At 44.6% G+C, this 24,135-nt stretch overlaps 1 protein-coding gene across 50 annotated transcripts in view; it reads right to left on the reverse strand.

Annotated features, from left to right (window-relative positions):
• Positions 1 to 24,135, reverse strand: part of MTHFS (methenyltetrahydrofolate synthetase) — a 315,580-nt gene that overhangs the window by 241,546 nt on the left and 49,899 nt on the right. For 44 of the 50 annotated variants that reach the window (XR_014810306.1, XR_014810305.1, XR_014810319.1 and 41 more), the window contains one exon: positions 21,557 to 21,750. Coding sequence is in view for 5 of the 50 variants with exons in the window: in XM_021098846.2 (XP_020954505.2) it covers positions 21,518 to 21,750 (233 nt within the window). In the remaining 45 variants the exon portion in view is untranslated. Of the gene's footprint in view, positions 1 to 17,934; positions 21,751 to 24,135 lie in introns of those variants that run through there. The other 6 variants (XM_021098846.2, XM_084968395.1, XM_021098849.2 and 3 more) reach the window with 1 other exon arrangement.

Here is a 24,135-nt window from a genome sequence, read left to right on the forward strand (position 1 = left end):
TACCAGGTCAGTGATGGCTGATATTACCACCTAAGGCACCGTGAGATTGTGAGCATCAGTTTTAAAGATTAGGCTTCGACCTGTTAGTGAGCAGGAAGTTAACTGCTCGATTTTCACTTAAATGAGTTCATTTTTCCAAGTTATCTGTAGATCAGTTCATCTATTACCCATTCTCCGTTGCTGTCTGTCTTGTGTAAATGCAGACTTTCAACTTGCAAGCAAATCTGTATGTATCAAATCGTTGTTTCTGGGCTCCCCAGTAATGCCTGCCATGCCTGCTCCCAGCCTTCAAAATATCCAGTCTCTCTTCTGCCGGGCTGGGTCTTGCTGGACTGGCTCCTACTCTTTTCTTGGTGCCTTAAAGTCCTATATCCGGCCACTAGGACCCTGTGCTGGACCTCCAGTGAAGCCGCCATACCTGGGTCAGCCCCTGCACCTTGAGCAGCTCTCTCAATCACCCCTTTTTGGTTTTTCCAACACCTATCTTTGGCCTCCTCCAGTCCTGGCCATGGCTTGCTACCAACCTCTCCATCCTCAGCTAGTACCTGACCACAGACCCAACCGTGTAGACCATCTACCATCAGATCCTGCCCAGCTTTAACCTGGCTACCACACCAGGCCATTCTGATTCCTCAAAACCTTGCCCTCTGTGATCCTTAGGAAGCTTTTCTTTGCAATATAGCGTGTAAGAAAATGATGGGTTCCTCATGTACCAAACTGATAATAAAATTGCCAGCGGCCCACAAAGTGTTGATATCCTTTGATCATTTCTCCAAGATACAGTAGTGAGAACAAAATAAAACAATTGATTTCAAAAGGGATCTGGAATCAGGAAAATCCCAAACACATATGAATACTATCACGTGGAGCAAGGGCCACCTCTGTTTCACAGATGAAGAAACTGCCCCTCAAAGAACTAAGGAGCCAAGGCCTCTCAGAGCCCAAGAAGCATATTTAGGACTAGAATGCAAGCCACTCTTCCTAGACACTGGTGATCAGTATTTCTGCTTGCTTTCTTAATAAATCATGTTTCTTTGATTTTTGTGTATGATAAAACAGGTATTTATATAGCCATATTAACATTTTAGTATATATCCTTCCATTTTTTTTTCCTACAAAATGCAATTGCTGGTTTTTTTCCCCCAACAAAATGCAATTATTGGGATATATTGTCTTATAACCTGTTCTTTTTTAAACCTTAGAACGTGGACATTCTTCTTCAAACATTCATCTACAGTACTTTTAATGGCTATGTGGGGTGTAGTTGGTCTAAATGTACCTATTGTTGTGTGGTTTCATTTCACTAGGTAACACCAATTATCACTATGAAAACAGCCCCATGCTGAGCATCCTTGTGCATAAATCTATGCAAATAGCTTATATTATTTCACTGGGATAAATTCCTGAAAAGAAAAACACAGGGTTAAAAGTCATGGAAAATAAGACTTTTGTTACATTTTGCCAAATTGCTTTCTGGAAAGACTGAAAAATTTATACTCTCACAGCAATACATGAGTCTGTGAGACTGCATCACAGCCCAAACTTAATATTATGGGTCTGATTAGTTTTTACCATTAGGTTTGATTGGCATTTCTTTGATGATATACGAAATTAAATATTTCTCATATATTTATGGCTATTTGTGTCTCTTCTTTTATGAATTTCCTTTTCATGTCCTTTTCTCTTTTTCCACTGGGCATATTTCACTGTTTTCTCATTGGCGTGGGTAGGTAGCATTTACTGGGCAGCCCAGGGATTAGGACAATGAGAGACCTCCAAAGTGGGACTCGTCCTCCTGAGCCAGAGAGAACTAAGGAACTGGTCCTGCTCTGTGGTCCAGAGGAAAGGAATCTGATGACTTTGCCCTCCTGTCTGAGCTGCACATCTGCTGAGAGGTGGTTCTGGTGAGAGTGGTGCCAAGGAATGATGGAGGGAGAATATGCAAGCCCCCGTTCTGATTCTGGGACAGGGAGAAAGGACTGGCAATTTGGAGGGTGATATGCAAATACAGGGAAGCAGGCAAAGGGAACTGACATTAATGGAGGGAAGAGGGGAGGTGGCAAAGGACTTCAACAACTTCCAGGCTAACCAAGTACCCCAGGCTCATCCCTGATCCCCAGATTTCAGGTCCCTTTCTACATCACACTGTCTTCTGCACTAAAGCTACTGAAAATTAATGTACCTCTAAGAGGCAAATAACTTCCTCCTAGACTGAAATGCTGGCAAAAGACCAATCATTTTTCATCTCTGATTAAAATGTCTAAGGAAGAAATTGGAAATAATTCAGCAAAAGGAAGCTCCCACTCTTGAAGCTACAGAATGCAAAATAAATTTGGAGGTGGGAGTGAAAAGGCAGCACACTGCCCTCTGTGCACATCAGAGCAACCAGGCTCTTTCTCATTGACACGTACAGGATTTATTGGTAGGTAGGGTCGCTGGGGTCACTTAGGCAAGAAGAATGCAACTGAGACACGCTTAGGACCCTGGAGTCACACTGTTCAGTGTTTCCCACCTGTGCCTTTGTTAGAAGTACTTGTTAGAACTACAAATTACCAGTCTTCTTTTCCTGGAGATTGTGATTAGGATGCCTAAGGTAGGACCAGGAAATGAGACTTTTAAAACAAGGGCCTCAGGGGGTTCTTATGATCTGGCAAGGAGCTGACGGTCCAGGGCTTCTCACACTAAAATCCCCTGAGGAGACCAAACAAACCATACCAAGGAGTTCCATTTCTGCCTAACTTGTACAGATCAACATACCTACCACAAACAAATAGAAACTATGTACAGAATTACGTCTTTTAAACATTTTGTTTAAAAATATCAGAGAGCTATCAAATGTGGCAAGATCTTAAGGCACTGAGATCTTGGAGAGAGGTGCAACTGATTCTTGGCACAGCTCTTTGCCTTGAAGCATTTGCTGATTCTTAAGAAAAAACTAAAAGCGGAGATGTTGTGCATGGTAGAAATTGATCAGTGAAGCAGCCAAGAGGAGGAGAAACCAAGTGGAAACCAGCAGCCAAGAAGATGTGAAGCTAAGCAGTGTTTCTGTCATCTCAGCAAACTGAGGTAGAAAAAATGGGGAAGCAGGGCAAGAAGGGGGACCCTGGTATATATCCCAAGCTTTCAGATAGGATCTGAAGTCTAGGAATAGGGACTAACCAGAAACAGAGCCATTTTCATAAAGACTAAAGTGTCATTTCAAATCTGCTCAATGCTAGCCTGGATCATGATGATCTGCCCCACATTAACTTCCAAAAGCAAAAGGAAATCCTCTCAGTCTCAAATTATCTCACAATTTCCTATACACAATATCTGACATTCGATAAGCAATTACGAAGCATCCTAGGAGACATGAAAGGCCAAATACCAAGAGAGAAAACAGACAAAGAATGAGACCCAAGTAGGAGTTCCTGTCATGGTGCAGTGGAAACGAATCCGACTAGGAACCATGAGGTTGCAGGTTCAATCGCTGGCCTCACTCAGTGGGTTAAGGATCCGGCGTTGCCATGAGTTGTGGTGTAGGTTGCAGAAGCATCTCGGATCTGGCGTTGCTGTGGTGCAGGCTGGCAGCTACGGCTCTGGTTTGATCCCTAGGCTGGGAACTTCCCTATGCTGCAGGTGCAGCCCTAAAAAGACAAAAAGAAAAAGGAAAAAAAGGAACTGGGGAACTATGGTCCATTGGCCATTTCTTTTTTGTAAATAAAAGTTTTACATAATATTTGTGGCTTCTTTCTCACTACCAAAGTGGAGTTGAGTAGTTACCGTAGACTATAGAGCACACAAAGCCTAAATTATTTACTATCAGGCCCTTTAGAGAAAAATTACCAACTCAAAATAAACAGTGTTGGAGATACAACCCTGAAAAAACTAAATAATTGTTTTGTGATTTTAATGTAGTTTTTCTTTTACATTATAGCCCTGAAAGAAAGAAAGAAGGGAAAAAAGAAAAAAAGAAAGAAAGGAAAGAAAAGAAAGAAAGAGTCCCAAGGAGAAGTTGATATTAGAATGATCAGATAGGGACTTTTAAGATAACTGTGAGTTAATATGTCTAGGAAAATTAAGGACAAGATGAAAAATATTAACAGAATTAAAATGTATTTGTATTTTTAAAAATTGAAAGCAAATTCTAGAACTGAAAAATATAACTAAAACTAAGAACTCTGTAGATGAGTTTAAAGCAGCAAATTAGGCACAGCTGAAGAAAGGACTAGAGTCTTCAAAGACAGATCAATAGAGAATATCTGGACTGGAAGAATGGAGAGAAAAAAATAGATGGAAAATACTGGACAGGGGTAAGGGGGCATATAAGACAGAATGGGACCAGCAAATAGGTGCAACATACATGTAATTGGGGTCTTGGAGAGGAAAGAGCAAACAGAACAGAAGTAGTTTTTACAGTGATAATGACTGAGAATTACCAAAGCTGACCAAAGACATCAAGCCATAGATTCAAGAAGTGTTTTGGACCCCAAACAGAATAAGTACAAAAAAAAACCACATCTGGAGACAGCTGGTAAAACTGCTAAAACCTGAAAACAAACAGAAAAATCTATAAGACAACCAGAGTTAACAATTAAATTTGAATGTATTAATGTATTTTATTATTTACTTTCATTACTTATTAATGGCCAATTGTATCAGAATCTCTGAGAATTGGGCCAGGACCTGAAGGGGCGTTCTAGACATTCTGATTTGGTCAACTTGGGGAAGGGCCCATGAATCTGCATTTTCAACAATCCATTGAGGTGATTCCAATACAGAAGTGGACCACATGCACTTCCTCAAACCTAGCTATTCCTTATCCCTTTATGTTATAGCTGAGGAAATCGGGGCCCAGGACAGCTGCAGGTGGCACTGCAAGTGGGTGGCAGGGTCAGGGGCAATTCTAAGAAGCAGCTCTTCTAACCTGGCACATGCAGGACCCTCCCCTGCAAGGAGGACCTGTAAGGGCTCATAACCAGGGGAAAGACGGCAGGGAAGGACTGCAAATTCCCGATCACCTCTATGAGACAGGCCCTGTATGAGGCACATTCACAGACTTCCACTGATTCTAAAAATGGGCTCAAGCTATATATACCGTTTTCCCAACTTACTGTATTCAATTTATACAGGCGCTGTATTCAATGCTTTATCCACTATCATTTTTATTTTTTATTTTTAAATATTTATTTATTTATTTTTGCTTTTAGGGCCGCACGCACAGCATATGGAAGTTCCCACGCTAGTGGTCAAATGGGAGCTACAGCTGCCGGCCTACACCACAGCTACAACACCAGATACGAGCCGCATCTGGGATCTACACTACAGCTCATGGCAACTCTGGATCCTTAACCCACTGAGTGAGGCCAGGATCCTTAAGCCACTGAGCGAACCCACAACCTCATGGTTCCTAGTCAGATTCGTTTCTGCTGTGCCATGATGGGAACTCCCATTATCGTTTTTAATCTTTACCAGAAACCTACAGGGTAAATATTACCATCACTCTCCATTTTATAAAGAGGCACAATGAAGTTAAGTAACTTATTCAAGGTCACACAGTTCCTAAGTGAGGGAGCCCAGATTTGAACCCACAGAGCTTGATTTTTAGTCGACACTTGTAATGTCTATGTTCCACAGCCTCCTACCTAACTCCCCTGCCCCATCCACCTGCTAATTCGCACACATTTACCCCCAAGGCCAAAAGATGGTTCATTAACATCTCCCCCCTCTAAACTGGTTCTGGTGGGGGGTAGCCTGAGAGAGCAAAAGGTGCAGGTGACCAGGACTTTGAAAACCTGCGCTACCACCTAGCTCTGCCGCTCCATTCTGTGGTCCTAATATAAGTTCCCTCCCTCCTAGGCACATCAATTTCTTCACCTGGAAAACAGAACTAATAAGACCCACTTCAGGATTATGGTAAGGATTAAAGGCCTTTGAAGACTTATCACTACTCTAAACCAGGATGAGCTCCAGGGTGTGGCTGACATGGGAGAGGAAGCGTTTGGGTTCTATTGCGATCGACAGGTGGGCCAACAGACCTGGGCACTTAGCCTGCGTGGTGGTGGCTCCTAAGAAGCTGTGAGGCTCAGTCTGCAGTGTGACCTGTGCTGCTGGCCTGCAGCATGCCGCAGCGTTCACTTCCACCACAGCCAAAGCCTGCCCGGGGTGAGCTCATCCTCTTGGTCCACTCTCCGCACAGCTGACAAGGCCCAGATTATTAAACGGCTCGCCTAGCTGCACTTGTTTTTTAAAATGGCATGAGCAGCCATGCAGATATCTGTAAGTTTTTCAATAAACTTGGAAATCTGATCATCTCATTCTCTGAAATTCCCCTTCTGGTGCCTGATGTTGATGGAATTTTTAAAAACTTTATCTAAGCTTTAATAATAAAAAAAAAAAAACCTGATGGATTCAAAGGTAGAAATAAATGCATTTACAGGTGATATTAATCCTGGCAGGACTAGTTCTGGGCAAAATTCTCAAGAGGATAAAATGAGGTGTGGAACCCCTCCCTCCTTCTTTTGTCTCTATGGGTGGGATACCCACCTTCATGCCTGCAGCAACTGGCCCGAACCCAGCACGTGCGGGTGGTTTTCCATAATATTCAGGAATCTTAATGGCTCCTTAGCTCCTAGGAGAACATCCCCCTGGACTCCTCTCTACAAGATAACACCGGGGGAATCTCGTAATCACGTGAAAACCTTCCTTTGCAGACAGCTCATTTCCCTAGGGTTCAAAGAGAGGGATGGCCCTGGGAACTATGTCTAGTCACTCGTGATGGACATAATGGAGGATAATGTGAGAAAAAGAATATGTGTGTGTGTGTGTGTGTGTGAGAGAGAGAGAGAGAGAGAGACTGGGTCACTTTGCTATAAAGCAGAAAATTGACAGAACACCATAAACCAACTATAATAGAAAAATAAAATTTATAAAAAAAGTGAGGTGGTCGGGGAAGAAGAGAGGGGAAGGGAGAACAGAGATGGGAGATGGATTTGGAGGGCGAGAAAGAAGGAAGAAGCGAGGGCAAAGGGAAGAGAGGGGAGGGAATGCAGAATGGCTGGACCATCAGCAGAGAGACTGAAAAGCCAGAAAGAAAGGCTTATGAGGAAAAACCCAGATTTGGGGGAAGCAGCCCGCTGAGGACCAGAGGAGTGCTGCGGCTCTGCAGCCACAGACAAGTAAACCTAAAGGGCATTTCTGATCTGAAAAAGACATGTCTGCTGCCTCAGGCCTGGCAAAAGTTGACTTTAGGAACAGGTTTCTACAGACCCAACTGGAAGAGCTATGCTACTGCAGCTGCCCTCATCAGGCCCAGGCTCCACAGCAGGAGGCCCGGTGGGACCACTTATAGCTGCCCCTGTGCCTTGTGGTGACAGCCTCAGCCATAGGTCCTGAAGGGGAGAACGAAGCCCAGCTCCACAGGAAGAGAATCCCCTCCCCAGCCTTCCCATCTTATGCCAGGTGGCTGTCTCTTCAAATCTGCCACACACCAAACTTTGGGGACTCAAGTACATGAGGGAACTTCAGCAACCAAGCCCAAACAGAACTGGTGGCCAGGACCAGGAGAGCAAAAACTGTGAAGGTCCAGGAAGAGAGTCAGGGGGACTTCCTTTCTCCAGCATCTACAGTGAAGAGGGAGGCACAGGTGGATAAAAAGAACATGGGGGAGTTCCCGTTGTGGCTCAGCGGGAATGAACCTGACCAGTATCCCTGAGGATGCAGGTTCCATCCCTGGCCTCACTCAGTGGGTTAAAGATCTGGTGTTGCCATAAGCTGTGGTGTAGGTCACAGACTCATCTCTGATCCCGCATTGCTGTGGTGGTGTAGGCCGGCAGCTGTAGCTCCGATTGGACCCTAGCCTGGGAACCTCCATGTGCCCCTAAAAAGCAAAAAAAAAAAAAAAAAAAAGAAGAAGAAGAAGAAGAACATGGGCTTTAAAGTCAGAGAAGACTTGGTTCAAATCCTGAGCCATACTTGGAATATGATCTTGGGCTCAGTTTCCTCTTCTGTGAAATGGGCATAGTCATACCTCATAAACTGGGAAGAACCCGAATGTGTTAATATATGTAAATGTATGTCCTGCATTTCCATTTCCCCGGTTTCCTGTGCTCTGATGGAAGACTTCAGCCAGAGTAACTCTTCTGTCCTTTCTTTCCTCTTCTTCCCACTGGCTGCTGAGATTTACAGAAGGACCTGAGCGTGTTGGGTCTAGCCCTTTCTGGTTTCCTTGTTTTGGACCCATCTCCCCCATAGAAAAAGCACTCTCTACCACATGCTGAGCTCTTGCCCCTGCTGGGAAGGTCCACAGGCATGGAGCCAGCTATACCCATTACTGGCTGGAGGATGCATGTGTCCAAAACAGGAATATCAGGCAGCCCTACACCTAAGCCACATCCTCCAACCATTATTAACAAAGCTGATACTTGACCGATCCTCTGTCTGAGCCCTGTGTCTTGTCTCTCCGGGTGGTTCTGAACTCAAGAAGCAGTAGAAAGTACTGTTTGGTGGTTCTGGTACCCAGAAAGCACGCCTTGAAAGCCTGCTGCACATGCATCCCCCAGGGGCAGGGTCCTTTCACTAAATCTGGCAGAACTTGCACTGATGCTCCGTCCCCCTGAGGGACACTGGTCCTTCTATAAGAAGCAACTCAGCAAGCAAGAGCCAGTTAGCAAACCAGTCTCTCATTTTGGTGATGCACCCTGATGGACCTTGGGGAAATTTTCTAGCATTTTATTTCCACTTGCCCCTGCCCCAGGGTCTTGATGCCACCTTGTTCTTTGGAAACACGGGAGCCATGGCATGCTCTGTTAGAGCCTCCGTCCTCAACCCACATATTCAACTTCTTCCTCCAAGAAAATGTCAGATAGCATGGTTCAGAAGACACCGATTGGTTTTCTTTCTTGTCCACTACTCCATGTAGTTCTGATAGGGCTGTAACCACAGGGCCTTTCTTCTTGACCCCCAAACAGCCCATCAAAATATTCCTGTCCAAGAATTTGGATACCAAGCAGTGTTGCCCAGACAACACCCTAAAGAGTTTACAAGCTTCTGTCGCTGATTCCCAGGGCTGCCCTGTGTCCGTGCTTCCTGTGTTGAGTTCTTCCTTCAGTTCCATGAAGTTCCCCCCTCAACCCTGCCCCAGTATCAGGTTTCCCAAGAAGTAGAGTGAGATGGAGATTGGTGTGCAGGAGCTTGGCTGAGGGATGCTCTCAGGAACAATGGCTTTGGGGAAGGAAAAGAAACAGGAGTGGACAGGGAGAGAACTGAACGGAAAATGTGCATGGCCCACGGGCCTCGGCCAATCCCAGGGCAGTTGCAGCAGAGATGGCCTGCCTTGAAGCGAGGGGGCCGGGCCTCTGTCCCTCTATCACAGCAGGCACTGGGCATAGGCTATCACCAAGAAGGGGCTGTAACCTTGGGAAAGAGGACTTTGTTTAGCCAAGGGCAATTCCAGGGGAGGGCCCCAGCTTTGAGCTGCCAGCAGCCAACATCCTGGCAGGTGGAGGAAAGCATACGTCAGTCCTAATGGGGGATCAGGCAGCTCTTCACAGCGCCCACCGCACCTTCCAACATCTCTGTTTTCTTACTTAAGTTCCGTCTCTGCTTGAAGTAAAGAACCATGGCAGATATATTTGGACGCAAAGCAATCTCAGACAATAGTCTCCAATGCACCCCCTACCTTTGGAGCGCTCGCTCCAGCAGCTAAATCAAGGTTTGTCTGTCCACCGCATGTCACTCCCATTCAAAAATGAGAATTAGAACGTGAACCCCTCTCAAAAGGAATGCCATGCAGACTGCAAACCACTGCGGAGTTCTGCTTTGGTGATCAAGTCTGTGCCTGTCGGCTCTCTCCATTTACAATCACCTTGTGTGAAATGTTGTTACACGGCACTTTTCCTTCTGTCTAGAGTTTCTGCAGGCTCCACGGCAGGGACAATGGGTGACAGTTATCTACACATTCTGAAGAGAAGTGATGCAGACTCTGAAAACAAACTTATGGTTACCAAAGGGGACAGGTCGGGGGCGGGGATGGACTAGGGTTTGGGATTGGCCTATGCACACTGAGGTGTATGCAATGATTGGCCAAAACAGGGACCTGCTGTGTAGCACAGAGAACTCTACCCAATATTCCGTGGTAATTTCTATGGGAAAAAAATCTGAAGGAGAATGGATGTGTGTACATGCATAATGGAGTCACTTTGTTGTACGGCAGAAATTATCACAACACTGTACATCAACTATACTTCAATAAAACTTTTCAAAAGGGGGTTAAAAAAGAGAGAAGTGATGGATTGGAAATCAGACCCTGGGTCAAGGAAATGCGTGCAGAAGTGTGTTTTGGGAAGTGGCTGGAGCAACAGAAGAGGGGGACTGAGCAAAGGGAAACTGAGAAAAGGATGTGGAAGCCCAAGGCTTCTAGCCTGGTGATCCTCTGAGGAGCAAGGCAGAACAGACCTCAGAACTGGAGAGGATTTATCCACTGGCCCCAGACCTGCACTGGCCATGCGCCGCCCCCTTGGGGTGCCGACTCCCTCACACCGCCAGGTGCGCGTGTGCATCAGGACGACTGAGAGGGCTCTTTCAAGGCTCTCACCCAGACATGACATGCCAGGGTGGGAAGCCCTGCAGGCAAGAAGAGAGGATGGCTGGAGAGAAAAGTAGCCCGAAAGGCAGCACAGGAGTCCAACAGGTAGAAGGCAGCCACCATGGCTCTTCAACTAGCCACCATCACCACCATCCATCTCCAGGTTGTATTAGAAAAGACAAGAGGTTGAGAAGATCATTGAAATAAGGGACCTTGTTAGTGTAGAGAATGCTGAGCCATTTTCCTTCCCCTCCCTGTGACTCTGGAGGGCAGGAGCTGGGTGGAGGCTGTGAGGGGTCAGCTGGAGGGAGGTACAGTGCATGCAGTTCCAGCAAAGTCTCACAAAGTGCTTCTATGAAAGACAGCCGGGACCTGGGCATCTGGCATGCAGACAGCTCTAATGGCCAGGTTGCACCTGCACCCGGTCAGGTGAGCTTTACTCTTCCTCAACTGTCAGCACGTTCTGAGCCCGAAGGATGTGGAGCAAGGAACGTGGGATACCCCGCCAAGACCTCTCCCCACCTCCCCAGGCATGGAGGAAAGCAGCATAGAGTTAGAGGATGAACTGAATTTCTGATATAAGACGGGACTGAACTTTTTGAAACCCGAGAATGGAAGTTCTTTTTATAACTGAAGGGTGACCAAAAAACTATAGGATCTGCCCCAAATTCTGTTCCTGCACAGGAAAGGGAGGTCCAAAAGAAAAAAAAGAAGAGAACTATTTCCGGATTGTACTTAACCCAGGTTGAGCGTCATCCCTGAAAATGAATGAATGCAGCTTCTGGTCCTCACCAGATGTTAGCACCTAATAGACCAGAAGGCATATGGGATCAGAGAACGCATCTGGGACAAGCTGCACACCAGAAGAACGCTGCTGGCTTGAGGGTTTATACCTCTTCCACCCTACATGCCTATGGTGTCAGAGGTCAGCTCCACCAGGGGAAACCTACTACCTGTAGACAACTGGGTATGTTTCCATGGCTGGAAGGAGGGCATATTCCAATTTAAGTTGAGCTACCCCATGTCCGTCTCTGGTATTTACCTGTTCTCACATTAGATTTCTTTCTAAACATCAGAGTTTAGATTGCCTACAGAAGTGTTCCTATGATTTTAGCATGCATAAGAACCCCCGGGAGTGCTTGTTTAAAATGCAACTTCCCAGTCCCCTACCCCGAGAGATTCTGATTTAGTAGGTGACCTGTCAAAATCAGTTTGAAAAACACTTCTGTCGAAAATAGTGCTGTCCAATAGAACTTTCTGCAAGGATGGCAATGTTGTATCTCTGCACAATTCAATACAGTCGGCACTTAAAATGTGGCTAGTGTGGCCAAGGAAGTGAATTTTCCATTTGATTCCATTTTAATCAATTTAAATTTAAAGTTACATGAGACTAAAGTAACCACATTGGGCAGCACAGCCTGAGACCTTGCTACTCAAGAGCACAGCCAACCACCAGCAGTAGCATCACCTGGAAGTTTGTTAGAAATGCAGACTTTCAGGTCCTACTGTAGACCTACTGAATCCGAATCCCCAATCCAGCAAGACCCCAGGCGATCAGTAAGTTAACAGGCTGACACTCACTCTCGAGAACATGATGGTTCCTCCTTGAGATCTCCCATTCCTGCATCATCTGCTACCTGTTAAATACAGCTCTCTTGTTACAGACTAACCATGATATCCAACTGTATGATAACCTAGTTCTTCCCTAGAATATTGGATGTAACTGGCATCTCTGGTCTAGAAGAAATAAGAGGGTGTGTGTGTGTGTGTGTGTGTGTGTGTGTGTGTGTGTGTGTGTGTTCTCTGGGCAATAGAGAACCATCGAAAGCTGTTAAACAGGCAAATGACACGAGCGTAGTTTTGTTTTAAGATGACAATGCATGGAAGCATAGAGGATGCCGTGGCAATGGCTGGCCACACAGACACCTCCATTGTCCACTGGGTCATATATTATAATTACAGAGAGCAGCATTTGCTACCTTATCCTTAGGCTATGAGGAACACCAAATATTTAGGACTTAACACGATCTCTCTATTCTCCTACATCAACATCCACAAGTACCTCAACTGAGATCTTCAGAATAATACGCTTCATCTCTTTTCTGGAGAGGAAATAACACTTTTTCCATTTCAATCCTGAAGAGACGATCTCTCAGTGATAAACCAAGTGTTCGCTATTCCTACCAGTGAACTCTTTGGAATCTGATGCACCCACAGACACAACTGCTTCCTTCTAAAGTATGCTTTGTAGGACTAACAGTGTAAGTAAGACATTCACAGGACACACATAATCAAAACAACAAAACACAATGGACCTTCTTTTAGACATCATGTCCATTGGTATTCACGTGGTGCGTTGTCCCATATATTAAAATGAAAAGCAACAGCAACCAGTGGGTAGGTAGGGGGATGAAACGCAGAGAGAAGAAGTGAGGGGCTTGAAAGTGCTCCTCGTCTTTTATCCAGTCCCAGAAACTCCTTGGTACACCCACAGGGTGGGAAATGGCCAGCCAGGGGAAGTCTGAGAGAAAAAGAACCAAAAGAAAGGCATCTGCTGTTTCCTAGGTGACAAGGTTCTTTAAGGCACTCTGTTTTTAAAGGAGTAACTTAGAGAAATTCAGCAGGACCTGAAAGTCTGCATTTCCAGGTGATGCTGCTGCTGGTGGTTTGCTGTGCACTTGAGTAGTAAGAAATTATCCCTCTCCTACTCAAGCACTGCGAGCAAGAGACCAGCCCAACAGAGCAGTTGGACAGAAGACAGGACACTGGTACTGGATGCAGCGGACCAGAAAGATGGAGGGGTCATGGGAGGCCAGACGCATACACTGTGGTCCGTAAGAGCCAGGGAGAGGAGGGGCCACCGCTCAGGCAGAGTCCCTTAGTGGAGGGACCAGTGAACCGGAACCCTCTACCCATCCAGCTAGGAGGACAAGTCCTTAGAGCAATGATCTCCAAACAGGGTGACACTCACCAGGAACACTGGGGCTTGGGACCAAGAAATTAGAATCTCTACTTACATGTACTTTTTAATCTTTAAAAGACAAGGAATTAAGACTTGTAAAAACTTAAACTATAGATTGACATCAGCCCCTCACTCTGTCAGCACATCAGAAGGCCCTGGGGTGGGTTGGTATGCAAGCAGCACTGGGAGGGAAAATAGCTGCTGGATGATGTGAAAGGGGGTGTTTCGTTCCTTTCGGCATACTGCAATGTCCTGTGTGTTTTGTTTTGTTTTGTTTTTTAATATTCCCAGGCACATGGACATATCTATTAGACTATGAAGTTTTTACTAAATCACCCTCTTAAAATGGATAAGTGGCTTAAAAAGATTCTTGCAAAGAAATAGCACAAAGATAATTCTAATAATTCAAGCACAAGTAATACTAGAAGATACTTCTGCTACTGGTAAAAAGCTATTCATCTGCTATATGACAAGGGAGAAAAAAAAAAAAAAAAAAACAGTAAGATTTGCCAGGAAGTGAGTCCCCCCATTTGAAATTATCGCCAAGGTATTTTGTAGTAGGGATCTGTATGCACCATTGTCATGAGAAACCTCACTCTTCAGATTTATGATGACAGGTGTGACGCCATCAAGGTTAGCAGAAGCTACAGATCCAAAAGATAAACCTCTACACCATTGTTAGTAATATTTAACATCATGACTTACTAACTCTTCTGTCCTTTTAGGGCCCACCCGAGGCATGTGGAGGTTCCCAGGCTAAGGGTCTAATCAGAGCTGTAGCTGCCGGCCTACACCAGAGCCACAGCAACGCCAGATCCGAGCCGCATCTGCGTTCTGCACCACAGCTCATGGCGACGCCATGTCCTCAACCCACTGAGCGAGGCCAGGGATCGAACCTGCAACTTCATGGTTCCTCATGGAAACGGATTCGTTTCTGCTGCACCACGACGGGAACTCCTAACTCTAATATATTTTAACCTTGTTTCCTAAATATAGTCATAACTGTTTGTCTTTAAGTTTTCTCCCTTAGCAAAACGAAGTAGAAAACACTTGTTCTCCTTGCCATGGAAATAGGGATGAAGTGCTCATAAAACAACTCGGGGAAAAGAAAAACCTGGGCACATCTTTTTGTCAAGAAGTACTAACTGGATACCACGTAGAAAACATGCTGACAATCTAAAGAAATAAGCACAGGAACAAATTTTTCAGGGTGAGGTGTTGGGTAAAAGGACAGATGTTTCGAGTATGTTCCAGCCTATAGTATTGCTACAAAAAGAAAGAAATTAAGTAGAGATATTAAAGATATTAAGTAGCAGAGAGGGTAGGTCTCAAAATTAGTTGACTTTCTTTTTTAATCAGTGTTTTATGGACAAATTATTTAAGCCTAACCGCTGATGGAATGGCTACTTAAAGAGTTTCATCTTTTTAAAAGGGGAAGAAGGATAGATTCCACATTAAAGGATTCAGCAATAGCACTAATACATAATTTACAGACCAGAAATGCACCACACACTGAAGGTAGCAGTTAATTTGATCAAATTCAGACCTTTAAGATGGGAGTTCCCATTGCAGCTCAGTGGTAATGAACCCGACTAGTATCCATGAGGACACGGTTTCAATCCATGAAGCCAGTTCAATCCTGCTGGCCTTGCTCAGTGGTTAAGAAGCATTGCCGTGAGCTGCGATACAGGCCACAGATGTGGCTCGTATCCTGCCTTGCTGAGGCTGTGGTGTAGGCTGGCAGCTACAGTTCCGATTTGACCCCTAGCCTGGGAACCTCCATATGCCTCAGGTGCAGCCCTAAAAAGACAAAAAAAAAAAAAAAAAAAAAAAAAAAAAAGACCTTTAAGATGTAGAATATTTATAATACTTTGGAATGCGATAGTACCAATGAAAAATATTTAGGGAAATCTAAATTTCTCTGATTATCTCAAAGTAAAATGCTTTGTAAAAAGTTAAGCTTTAAGATGAGTTTTGCATGTATTTTTTACACAAAGAAGAATGTTCCACCCTTTCTTTTCTGTGATTATAAATGGCCACCAGTAAATCACTACCTAAGCAAACATCTGCCCCCTGTCCCCCTCAAACACATCTAATTTGAATCTTCAGGGTAAAAGTCATGTTTCTTCCATGAGACAGAAAGGAACTTCTTTCAGAAAGAGATGTGACATGGAGAGAACACACTGAAAATGGTTATCTGGAAATATTTTCATCATTTTATGATTATGTTGTCATAAACTCAGCATGGCACCTATAAACACTTTGATACCTGCACAACTAAAAAACGTGGAAGCAGAATTTTTCTAACTTGGTTAAAAATCTTTCAAGGAGTTTCAGTAAGTTTTGAATCCATTTGCTAACAAAATAAATGTGCATCACTCTCTGATAATACACAAGTACGATCCATATCAATAAATGGATATTTACTAACCCGATGTCAATTTTAAAAAATTGTGAAATTGGTAGATAGCATTGCAAATTTTAGTAAGTGCAGTACTGCTTCCATATGTATATGTCTGGAAGATATTATCTTTTTCAAATATAAAAGCCCTTAAAACCAAATACCAAAATAAACTGAAATTAGAACCAGACTTCTGAATCATTCAAAAAGGGTTAAAATAAGGTTTTCAAAAATAGTAAATTTCTGGAAAATTTCCATCATGTTGCTTTACTTTTTAGAAATTAAGTACATTATGTTATAAACTATGGATAATATATCTAGTTCAATGATCACATCTTTTTATGTGTATGTTTCCTAGTATGCATACAATATTATTTTTTAAAAAGAAGTTTGGGAGTTGCCCTCGTGGCTCAGTGGTTAACGAACCTGACTAGGAACCATGAGGTTGTGGGTTCGATCCCTGGCCTTGCTCAGTGGGTTAAGGATCTGGCATTGCCATGAGCTGTGGTGTAGGTCGCAGACGCAGCTTGGATCCCACGTTGCTGTGGCTGTGGCATAGGCGGGCAGCTACAGCTCTGATTCAACCCCTAGCCGGGGAATTTCCATATGCATATGCTGCGGGTGTAGCCCTAGAAAAGACAAATAAATAAATAAATAAAAAGAAGTTTGTTTAAGAAAACTAAATATAGAACTACCATATGACCCAGCAATCCCACTCCTGGGCATATATCCAGAAAAAACTTTCATTGAAAAAGATATGTGCACCCCTAGGTTTATTGCAGCACTATTCACAATAACCATTAGGAAACAACCTAAATGTCCATCGACAGATGAATGGATTAAGAAGATGTAATATATATACCTCAGGTGGTCTGGGGTGAGGGGACAGACCAGGCAGGAGAGAAATAGCAACTTGATCTGAACAAAATAGTTGTTCCATATATATATATATATATATATATATATATATATATATAATACTACTCAGCCACAAAGAACAAAATAATGCCATCTGCAGCAACATGGATGGAACTAGAGACTCTCATACCAAGTGAAGTAAGTCAGAAAGAGAAAAATAAATACCATATGATATCACTTATATCTGGAATCTAATACACGGCACAAATAAACCTTTCCACAGAAAAGAAGCTCATGGACTTGGAGAACAGACTTGTGGTTGCCAAGAGGGAGGGGGAGGGAGTGGGATGGACTGTGAGTCTGGGGTTAATAGATGCAAACTATCGCATTTGGAGTGGCTAAGCAATGAGGTCCTTCTGTACAGCACAGGGAACTAGACATAGTTACTTGTGGTGGAACATGATAGAGGATAATGTGAGAAAAAGAATATATACATATACAGCAGAAATTGACAGAACATTGTAAATCAACTATAACAGAAAAAAACTAAAATCTTTATAAAAAAAGAATTTTGCCTCCTATTTTTAAGCATATAAATAAACATATATTTGGGGCAGAGGCTCACAGGGGTTAGAGATGGCCCTTAAAGGGCAGAAAGCCTAAGACTGCCTGGGCATAGGAGAAAAGATGACCACAAAGATGCAAAAAAGAAAAGCACCAACAAGGCCCCACAGCACAGATGATGTGACGCACACGTACAAACTGCCCAAGGAAGGCAATGCAACTGCAGTAATAGAAAATGTGTTCTAAGAGTTCCCGTCGTGGCGCAGTGGTTAATAAATCCGACTAGGAACCATGAGGTTTCGGGTTCAATCCCTGGCCTTGCTCAGTGGGTTAAGGATCTGTCGTTGCTATGGCTGTGGTGTAAGCCGGCAGCTACAGCTCTGATTAGACCCCTAGCCTGGGAACCTCCATATGCCGCAGGAGCAGCCCTAGAAAAGGCGGGAAAAAAAAAGAAAAGAAAAGAAAATGTGTTCTAGAATAATCCAACCCTGAGACAACACTGAAAGGACAGAATCCCAGCAGCAAACAGTAATGAACGTTAAAGCTGACAAGGGCACCACACAGACAAGGCAACAAACACACTGGTTCATTCCTCCATCAAGAATTTATTGGCCATTTATTTTATGCTAGGGACTGTGGTGGGTACCGGAGTAAACCAGGAAGTTGGCAGAAAATTTACCTCTGAGGAGGAAATAAGCTTGTTAACTTAGGACTGAATGCAATGGAATTAACTGAAATTCAATGATTTTTGAGGGGGGAAAAAAAAGGAAAGGGGACCAGGAATTAACAAACTTCAGCATCAAGTCACCCATACATAGACATACTCATCTATCTCTTAGATCTCTTGTTTAGTGGGACTTCGAGATTAGTATACTGTTCTTATTGATATCTGTTAAATAGACTAAGACAATACAGTTTACTTTCTGGTTAAATTAAGCACAGTTCTGTACAATAGGCAGGAATCATAGACACACACATATTTCCAATTACTCAATACTGAGAACTATTTTGTTCAGATCAAGTTGCTCTTTCTCTCCTGCCTGGTCTGTCCCCTCGCCTGAGACCACTGTTCATGCTAGCTCTCTCCCTGGGTTCAAGGCCTGGTCCTCAGCCTCTGCTTGTGCCCTGATCAGAGTTACAGTGTCACCATCACCTGCACTGTCAGGGTTTTTTTTTTTTTCCTTTCCGATGCCTTCTGCACAATGACCACTGCCCATTACTGGTCACTATAGGGAACCTTCCTCTTTCCTGAATCTCAGCACCTGACTGACTTTCCTGAATCTCAGCACCCTGGATCTTCTGGCCAGCTGATTCTGTGTTCATCTGCACTTGAGGAGCTGGGGATAGCTTTGTTTTTATTTTATTTTATTCTTTTTTATGTCTGCACCTGTGGCATATGGAAATTTCCAGGCTAGGGGTTGAAATGGAGCTGCAGCTGCCAGCCTTAACCACAGCCACGGTAACACCAGATCTGAGACACATCTATAGCCTATGCCACAGCTTGCAGCAACAGCTGATCCTTAACACACTGAATGAGCCAGGGATCACACCCACATCCTCACAGAGACAACGTCAGGTCCTTAACCTACTGAACCGTAATGGGAATTCTGGGAGTAGTTTTTAAATGCTCTTCTTTGACAGAAAAACAAGAGATCAAGTTCTAAGTTGCTAGACCTGCTGCAATTCAATCATTTTACTGTTGAACCACTTCAGGCCAACGGTCATGTCAGCTATATTAACACTCACCTTAACTTATGGTTGAAGTAACCCTTAAGATTTCTCACCAGCACAATAATGTGATTTTACAGCTTGCAGAAATGGTTTCCCTCCCATTTCTCATTGTACACACTATATTGTAAAAGTTCAATCTTAGCCCAATTGATGTTTTTAAATGTTTTTACTTTTGTATATAAAACATTAAATCACATGCTATTATCCAAGGGATAAGGATCTGTGTTTCAAATGAAACATATCTGAATGTATTCAACTAACTCATTCAAAAAAATTTTTGTTGTTGTTGTCATACTAAATAGTCAATCTAAATCAGTGCTTCTCCATTCAGACTGGCCACACATCTAGAGTTCAATGGCCAAATGTAGTGCTTATTCTGGACAATACAGTTCTAGAAAACCAATTTGTTACTGTTGATGAGAGGAGAAGAGCAAGAGAAACAGAGGTCATTAAAGAAACCATTTCCTTCATAAACTAGAAAATATTTTTCTAAAGTAGAAAAAATGCCTACAAGTAAAATCTTTCCTCCAAACTAATAAATATTCATTTCTAAGCTAAATTATTTTGTCAGTATAAATTAAAATAAGCAACTGGGAGTTCCCTTCGTGGCTCAGTGGTTAACGAACCTGACTAGGATCCATGAGGATGCAGGTTTGACCCCTGGCCTCGCTCAGTGGGTTAAGGTTCCGGAGTTGCCATGAGCTGTGGTGTAGGTTACAGACATGGCTCAGACCCCACGTTGCTGTTGCTGTGGCTGTGGTGTAGGCCAGTGGCTACAGCTCCAATTTGACCCCTAGCCTGGGAACCTCCATATGCTGCAGGTGTGGCCCTGAAATAACAACAACAAAAAATTAGCAATCTAATACATTCTAATATCTTAGACTTTTAAAAAAAACTCTCCAACACCCACAATATGTCTAAGTACCTTACCGAGTGTGAGAAATATAAAGATTATCCCTGCTCTTTGGCATTCAGTCTGGGGGAGGGATAAACATGACAATAAATAATTGATACGTAGGGACACTGTGACCAGGACAATGGCCTGGGCTGCTTAAACAAGTGAAGGAACACTAACTCTGCCTGGACTCACGGAGGAAGACTTCCCAGAAGAGGTGGGCTAACATGGGAGCTGAGTCTTGGATAAACAGGAGTTGTCTAGACAAACAAAAGAGGAAAGAGCACTGCAGCTGGAGGAAAAGCACCCTCTCGGAGCACAAAGGGCAGAAGCCTGCAGCACTCAGGGAGCTATATGAACATCTGCATAAGTGGTACAGAAGGAGGACGTGGGGGGGGGGCTAGAAAACCATAGGTGGGAGACCCTGCTTAAAGGGCCCTGTGCACGCATAGAAGGCCTGTGCTCCTTAGCCAGAGGCTCTGAACAGCCACTGAAAGATTCTGATTTTCACGATCAGGTTCACATTTTACAACTTCACTTCGACTGCAGTTGGAGAAATAGGCTAAAGAGGTCTAGACTGAGGGCAAGGAAGCCTGGATGAGGCTCACACCCTGTTCAGCTTAATGCGAAGGGTCTGGACAAAAGGAAGAACAGGGTGGGGAGAGGAGAGAACAGAATTAAGAGGCACTTCGGAGGCAGCACCCACAGGACCTGGCGACAGGCAGGATGTGGGGTGTGAGTGAGAAAGCATGATCCAGGAGGACTCCTGGGTTTCTGGTTACAACCAAATCTCCCCGCCACAAAATTCCCGTTCCCCGGCTGTGAGCCCATCTGCCAACTTTCAGCCCAAATTGCATTTCCAAAGCCGACACCGCAAACAAACAGAGGCAATTGCTAACTCACAGGCTCTCGGGCCTTACACTCGTTAAGTGCCTGACACACAGAGCAGCAGGGATGGGAACCAATCAGCTGAATCAAAATATTTAAATCATAAAAGGTTTCAGTCCATTAACCATCAAAAGCTACAAAGGGTCACACATAAAATTTCAGGTTGAGGGAGTGAGGCCCTGATGAAACGGTTATCGGTTATCGTATCTTGGGGAACTTTGCCCACGAAGCAAACACCGACCGATCAGTGAATAGATGCTGGGTCTCCATCTGCCCCCCACACTGACCCAGGCCCACGAAAGGACTTGATGAAGGTGTCTGCTCCCGACGAGTTTACTTTCCCCTCACACTCTGAGTCGGAGCACAGTGTCTCATGAATATTTAACTGGAACTGCAAAGCAGAAAGATCCACTTGGGACATGAATACCAGGCAGTTAAGCTGAAAATCATATGGTGATAGGCTCCATTTTAATTGAGGTTCTATTACTCACACTGCTATTGGTTTTTTAAAATGGCTTCATGTTAGGTATCTTATAATTACACTAAACGCAATATAGTCCCTATTTCTACTAATTTCTGATAAAGGAAAATACACAGATTCTGCTTTTCTCTGGTACAGAACATTGATTTTGGGGGAGCTGTAGTCATCAGGACTTAGGATGCTGGGGAGTCTTCATAAAGGACTTCATCTACCTTCATGTCATGTTCATCCATGGGGACCTGAAGGCAAATCTGTTCTTTGAAAGCCAAGGCCAGGGTGTAGGGCTTCACATCCTGGGACTGCAGACAGCGCTTCAGGTAGGTGTCGTAGTAGCCCTTGCCCCGCCCCAGACGGTTGCCACAGTTGTCAAACCCAAGACCAGGCATGAAGATGAGATCAAGTCCCCCTGTGGAAAGACAAATTTACAAGGGTCAATGGTTTCTGAAAGAGACTAATCACTTCAAGATCCACTTTTTTTTTTTTTTTTTGCTTTTTGCTTTTTAGGCAAAAGCCTAAATGCTTTTTTTTATGCTGCATATTTGCAGCATATGGAGGTTCCCAGGCTAAGGGTCCAATTGGAGCTGTAGCTGCCCGCCTAAACCACAGCCACAGCAATGCCAGATCCGAGCTGCATCTGCAACCTACACCACAGCTCACGCAACACTGGATCCTTAACCCACTGAGCAAGGCCAGGGATCGAACCTGCGTCCTCATGGATATTAGTCAGATTCATTTCCGCTGAACAGGACAGGAACTCCTGCTTTTGCTTTTTAATGAGGTCTATTTTTTCTCTGATTTCTAAAGAAATACATGATCCCCTCTAGAAAATCCTAAAAGAAGGGGAAAAAATCACTCAGCTAACTGTAAGTCAATCCTCCATCTCCATCAGCGCTTTCACGTATATACATACAAATACTTGTACAAATATGTACAGATATCTTTCACATATATGTACGAAAGTACCAGATTCCCAGGTCTTGCCCATACCTAGTGGAAGAGAGTCTTCAGGGACAGGGCCAAAGAATTCTCTTTTTTTTTCTCTCTTTCTTTTTTAAAGCAAACAGATGATTCTACACACCTCTGCCAAGTTTGGGAGCTGAACATACAAACAACTAGAGTCAGGGGAGAGGGCTGGAAAGAAGCCAGAAAGGATGGAGCTCTTCTCAAAGTCAATGAGCAAGCAGAGGGTTAGCTGTGACAAGAATGAACCTTTCCTCTTCATTTCCCCTCTTACTGGAAAGGGAAAGCCAGGCTGTCTGGCTTCCCTGAATTCACACGAGAACTACCTTTGACCTACCCAGGAACACTCCAAAGGTATAAGATGGGGCCCCAGAAGTGGGCCTCTGGCTGGAACACTCCCAGGGAGCATGGGGATCAGAACTGGCCGTGGCATCATCAGGACAGAGCAGGCTTCTGGGGCTCAAGGTGGAAGGCAGGGTCTTAGAAGCTATAAAAACCTGACCACAAGGAAAGGCGTGAAGAAGACAATAAAGCAGCTTCATGGATCTTGTGAGGCCCAGGGAATGGCCCTTCAGCCCCTGGTGGGGAGCACGACACACCAGCACACGCCACATCACATACCCAACCCAGGGGCCTTTCTGAACTGAGCCTTGGCCTCCTGAGAGCCGCCCTGGAGCTTCTCGGTGACCTACAGCTTAGCCATGGACTAAACACACACGGCATTGCTAGCAAGGACGTACCAGGGTTGGAAGCCAGGAATTTTCTGGAACAGGGTATTCAGAGTAGAGGTTTTCAGACTGCCAGCTAGGCTGGCCCCCAACTAGCAACAGCTGTTCTGACTACCTGCAGAACTGCGAGGTGACCTCAGCTCCTCCCCGGTTCTCAGTGCACAACTGTCAACCCCTGCCTGCCAGAACCTAGCCGTGCACATCTCAGATTCCAGCCAGAACCTTCCGGGGGAAACCCGCTTGCCTATTCCAATCCCGACTGGCTAAATGGCCTTGGTCGGTGACCTTCATCTTTCCTCCCTCCTCCCCCCTCCCCCCCATGTCTCCCTCTCTCCACTCCCCCGTCTCTCTCTTTTTCTTTCTCTGTCTTTCTCTCTCTCTCTCTCTTTCTCTGTCTTTCCCTCTTCCTCTCTCTCTGTCTCTCTCTCCCTCTTTCTGTCTCCTCTCCCTCTCTCTCTGTCTCTATCTCTCTGTCTTTCTCCCTCTGTCTCTTCTCCCCCCTCTCTGTCTTTCCCTCTGTCTTTCCCTCTGTCTCTATCTTTCCTTCTCTCTCTCCCTCTGTCTTTCCCTCTGTCTCTATCTTTCCCTCTCTCTCTCCCTCTCTGTCTCCCTCTCTCTCTCTCTGTCTCTGTCTTTGTCTTTCCCTCTCTCTCTCGCTCTCTCTCTTTTTCTGTCTCTCTCCCTCTCACTCTGTCTCTGTCTGTCTGTCTATCTCTGTCTCCCTCTCTCACTCACTCTCATAACCATGGCTGGTGCACTTAGACTCCGCTTCTTCCAAGTCCTCCTGCTGCGGCCAGAGCACTCCCAAGCATAAAGTTCAAATCTTTCGTTATCCACACACACACACACATCTTTTCCTTGGCTTCTTGCCTCTTGACAGGGTAGCAAAGGTGCTTTGTAAAATCCTCTGGGGGATACACAGTCACACCCCTGCCCTTCAGCAGGTGGAGAGCAGTTAATGTAAAATCTGCACACGAGTAACACCCATTCCAACGCAAGGTGGCAGCGCCTGCCAACTGCCCCACGTGCAACAGAGACAAGACGTTCTAGAGACCTCAGCAGAGGGACAGCCACATGGCTGGGTGGTCAGGGAAGGGGCCAGG

Source organism: Sus scrofa, chromosome 7 (genome assembly GCF_054392235.1).
Source record: "Sus scrofa isolate SSC_HxYL_T2T_F1_AM1 chromosome 7, Sscrofa_HxYL_maternal_Yorkshire_Landrace_v2.0, whole genome shotgun sequence".
NCBI classification, from domain to species: Eukaryota; Metazoa; Chordata; class Mammalia; order Artiodactyla; family Suidae; genus Sus; species Sus scrofa.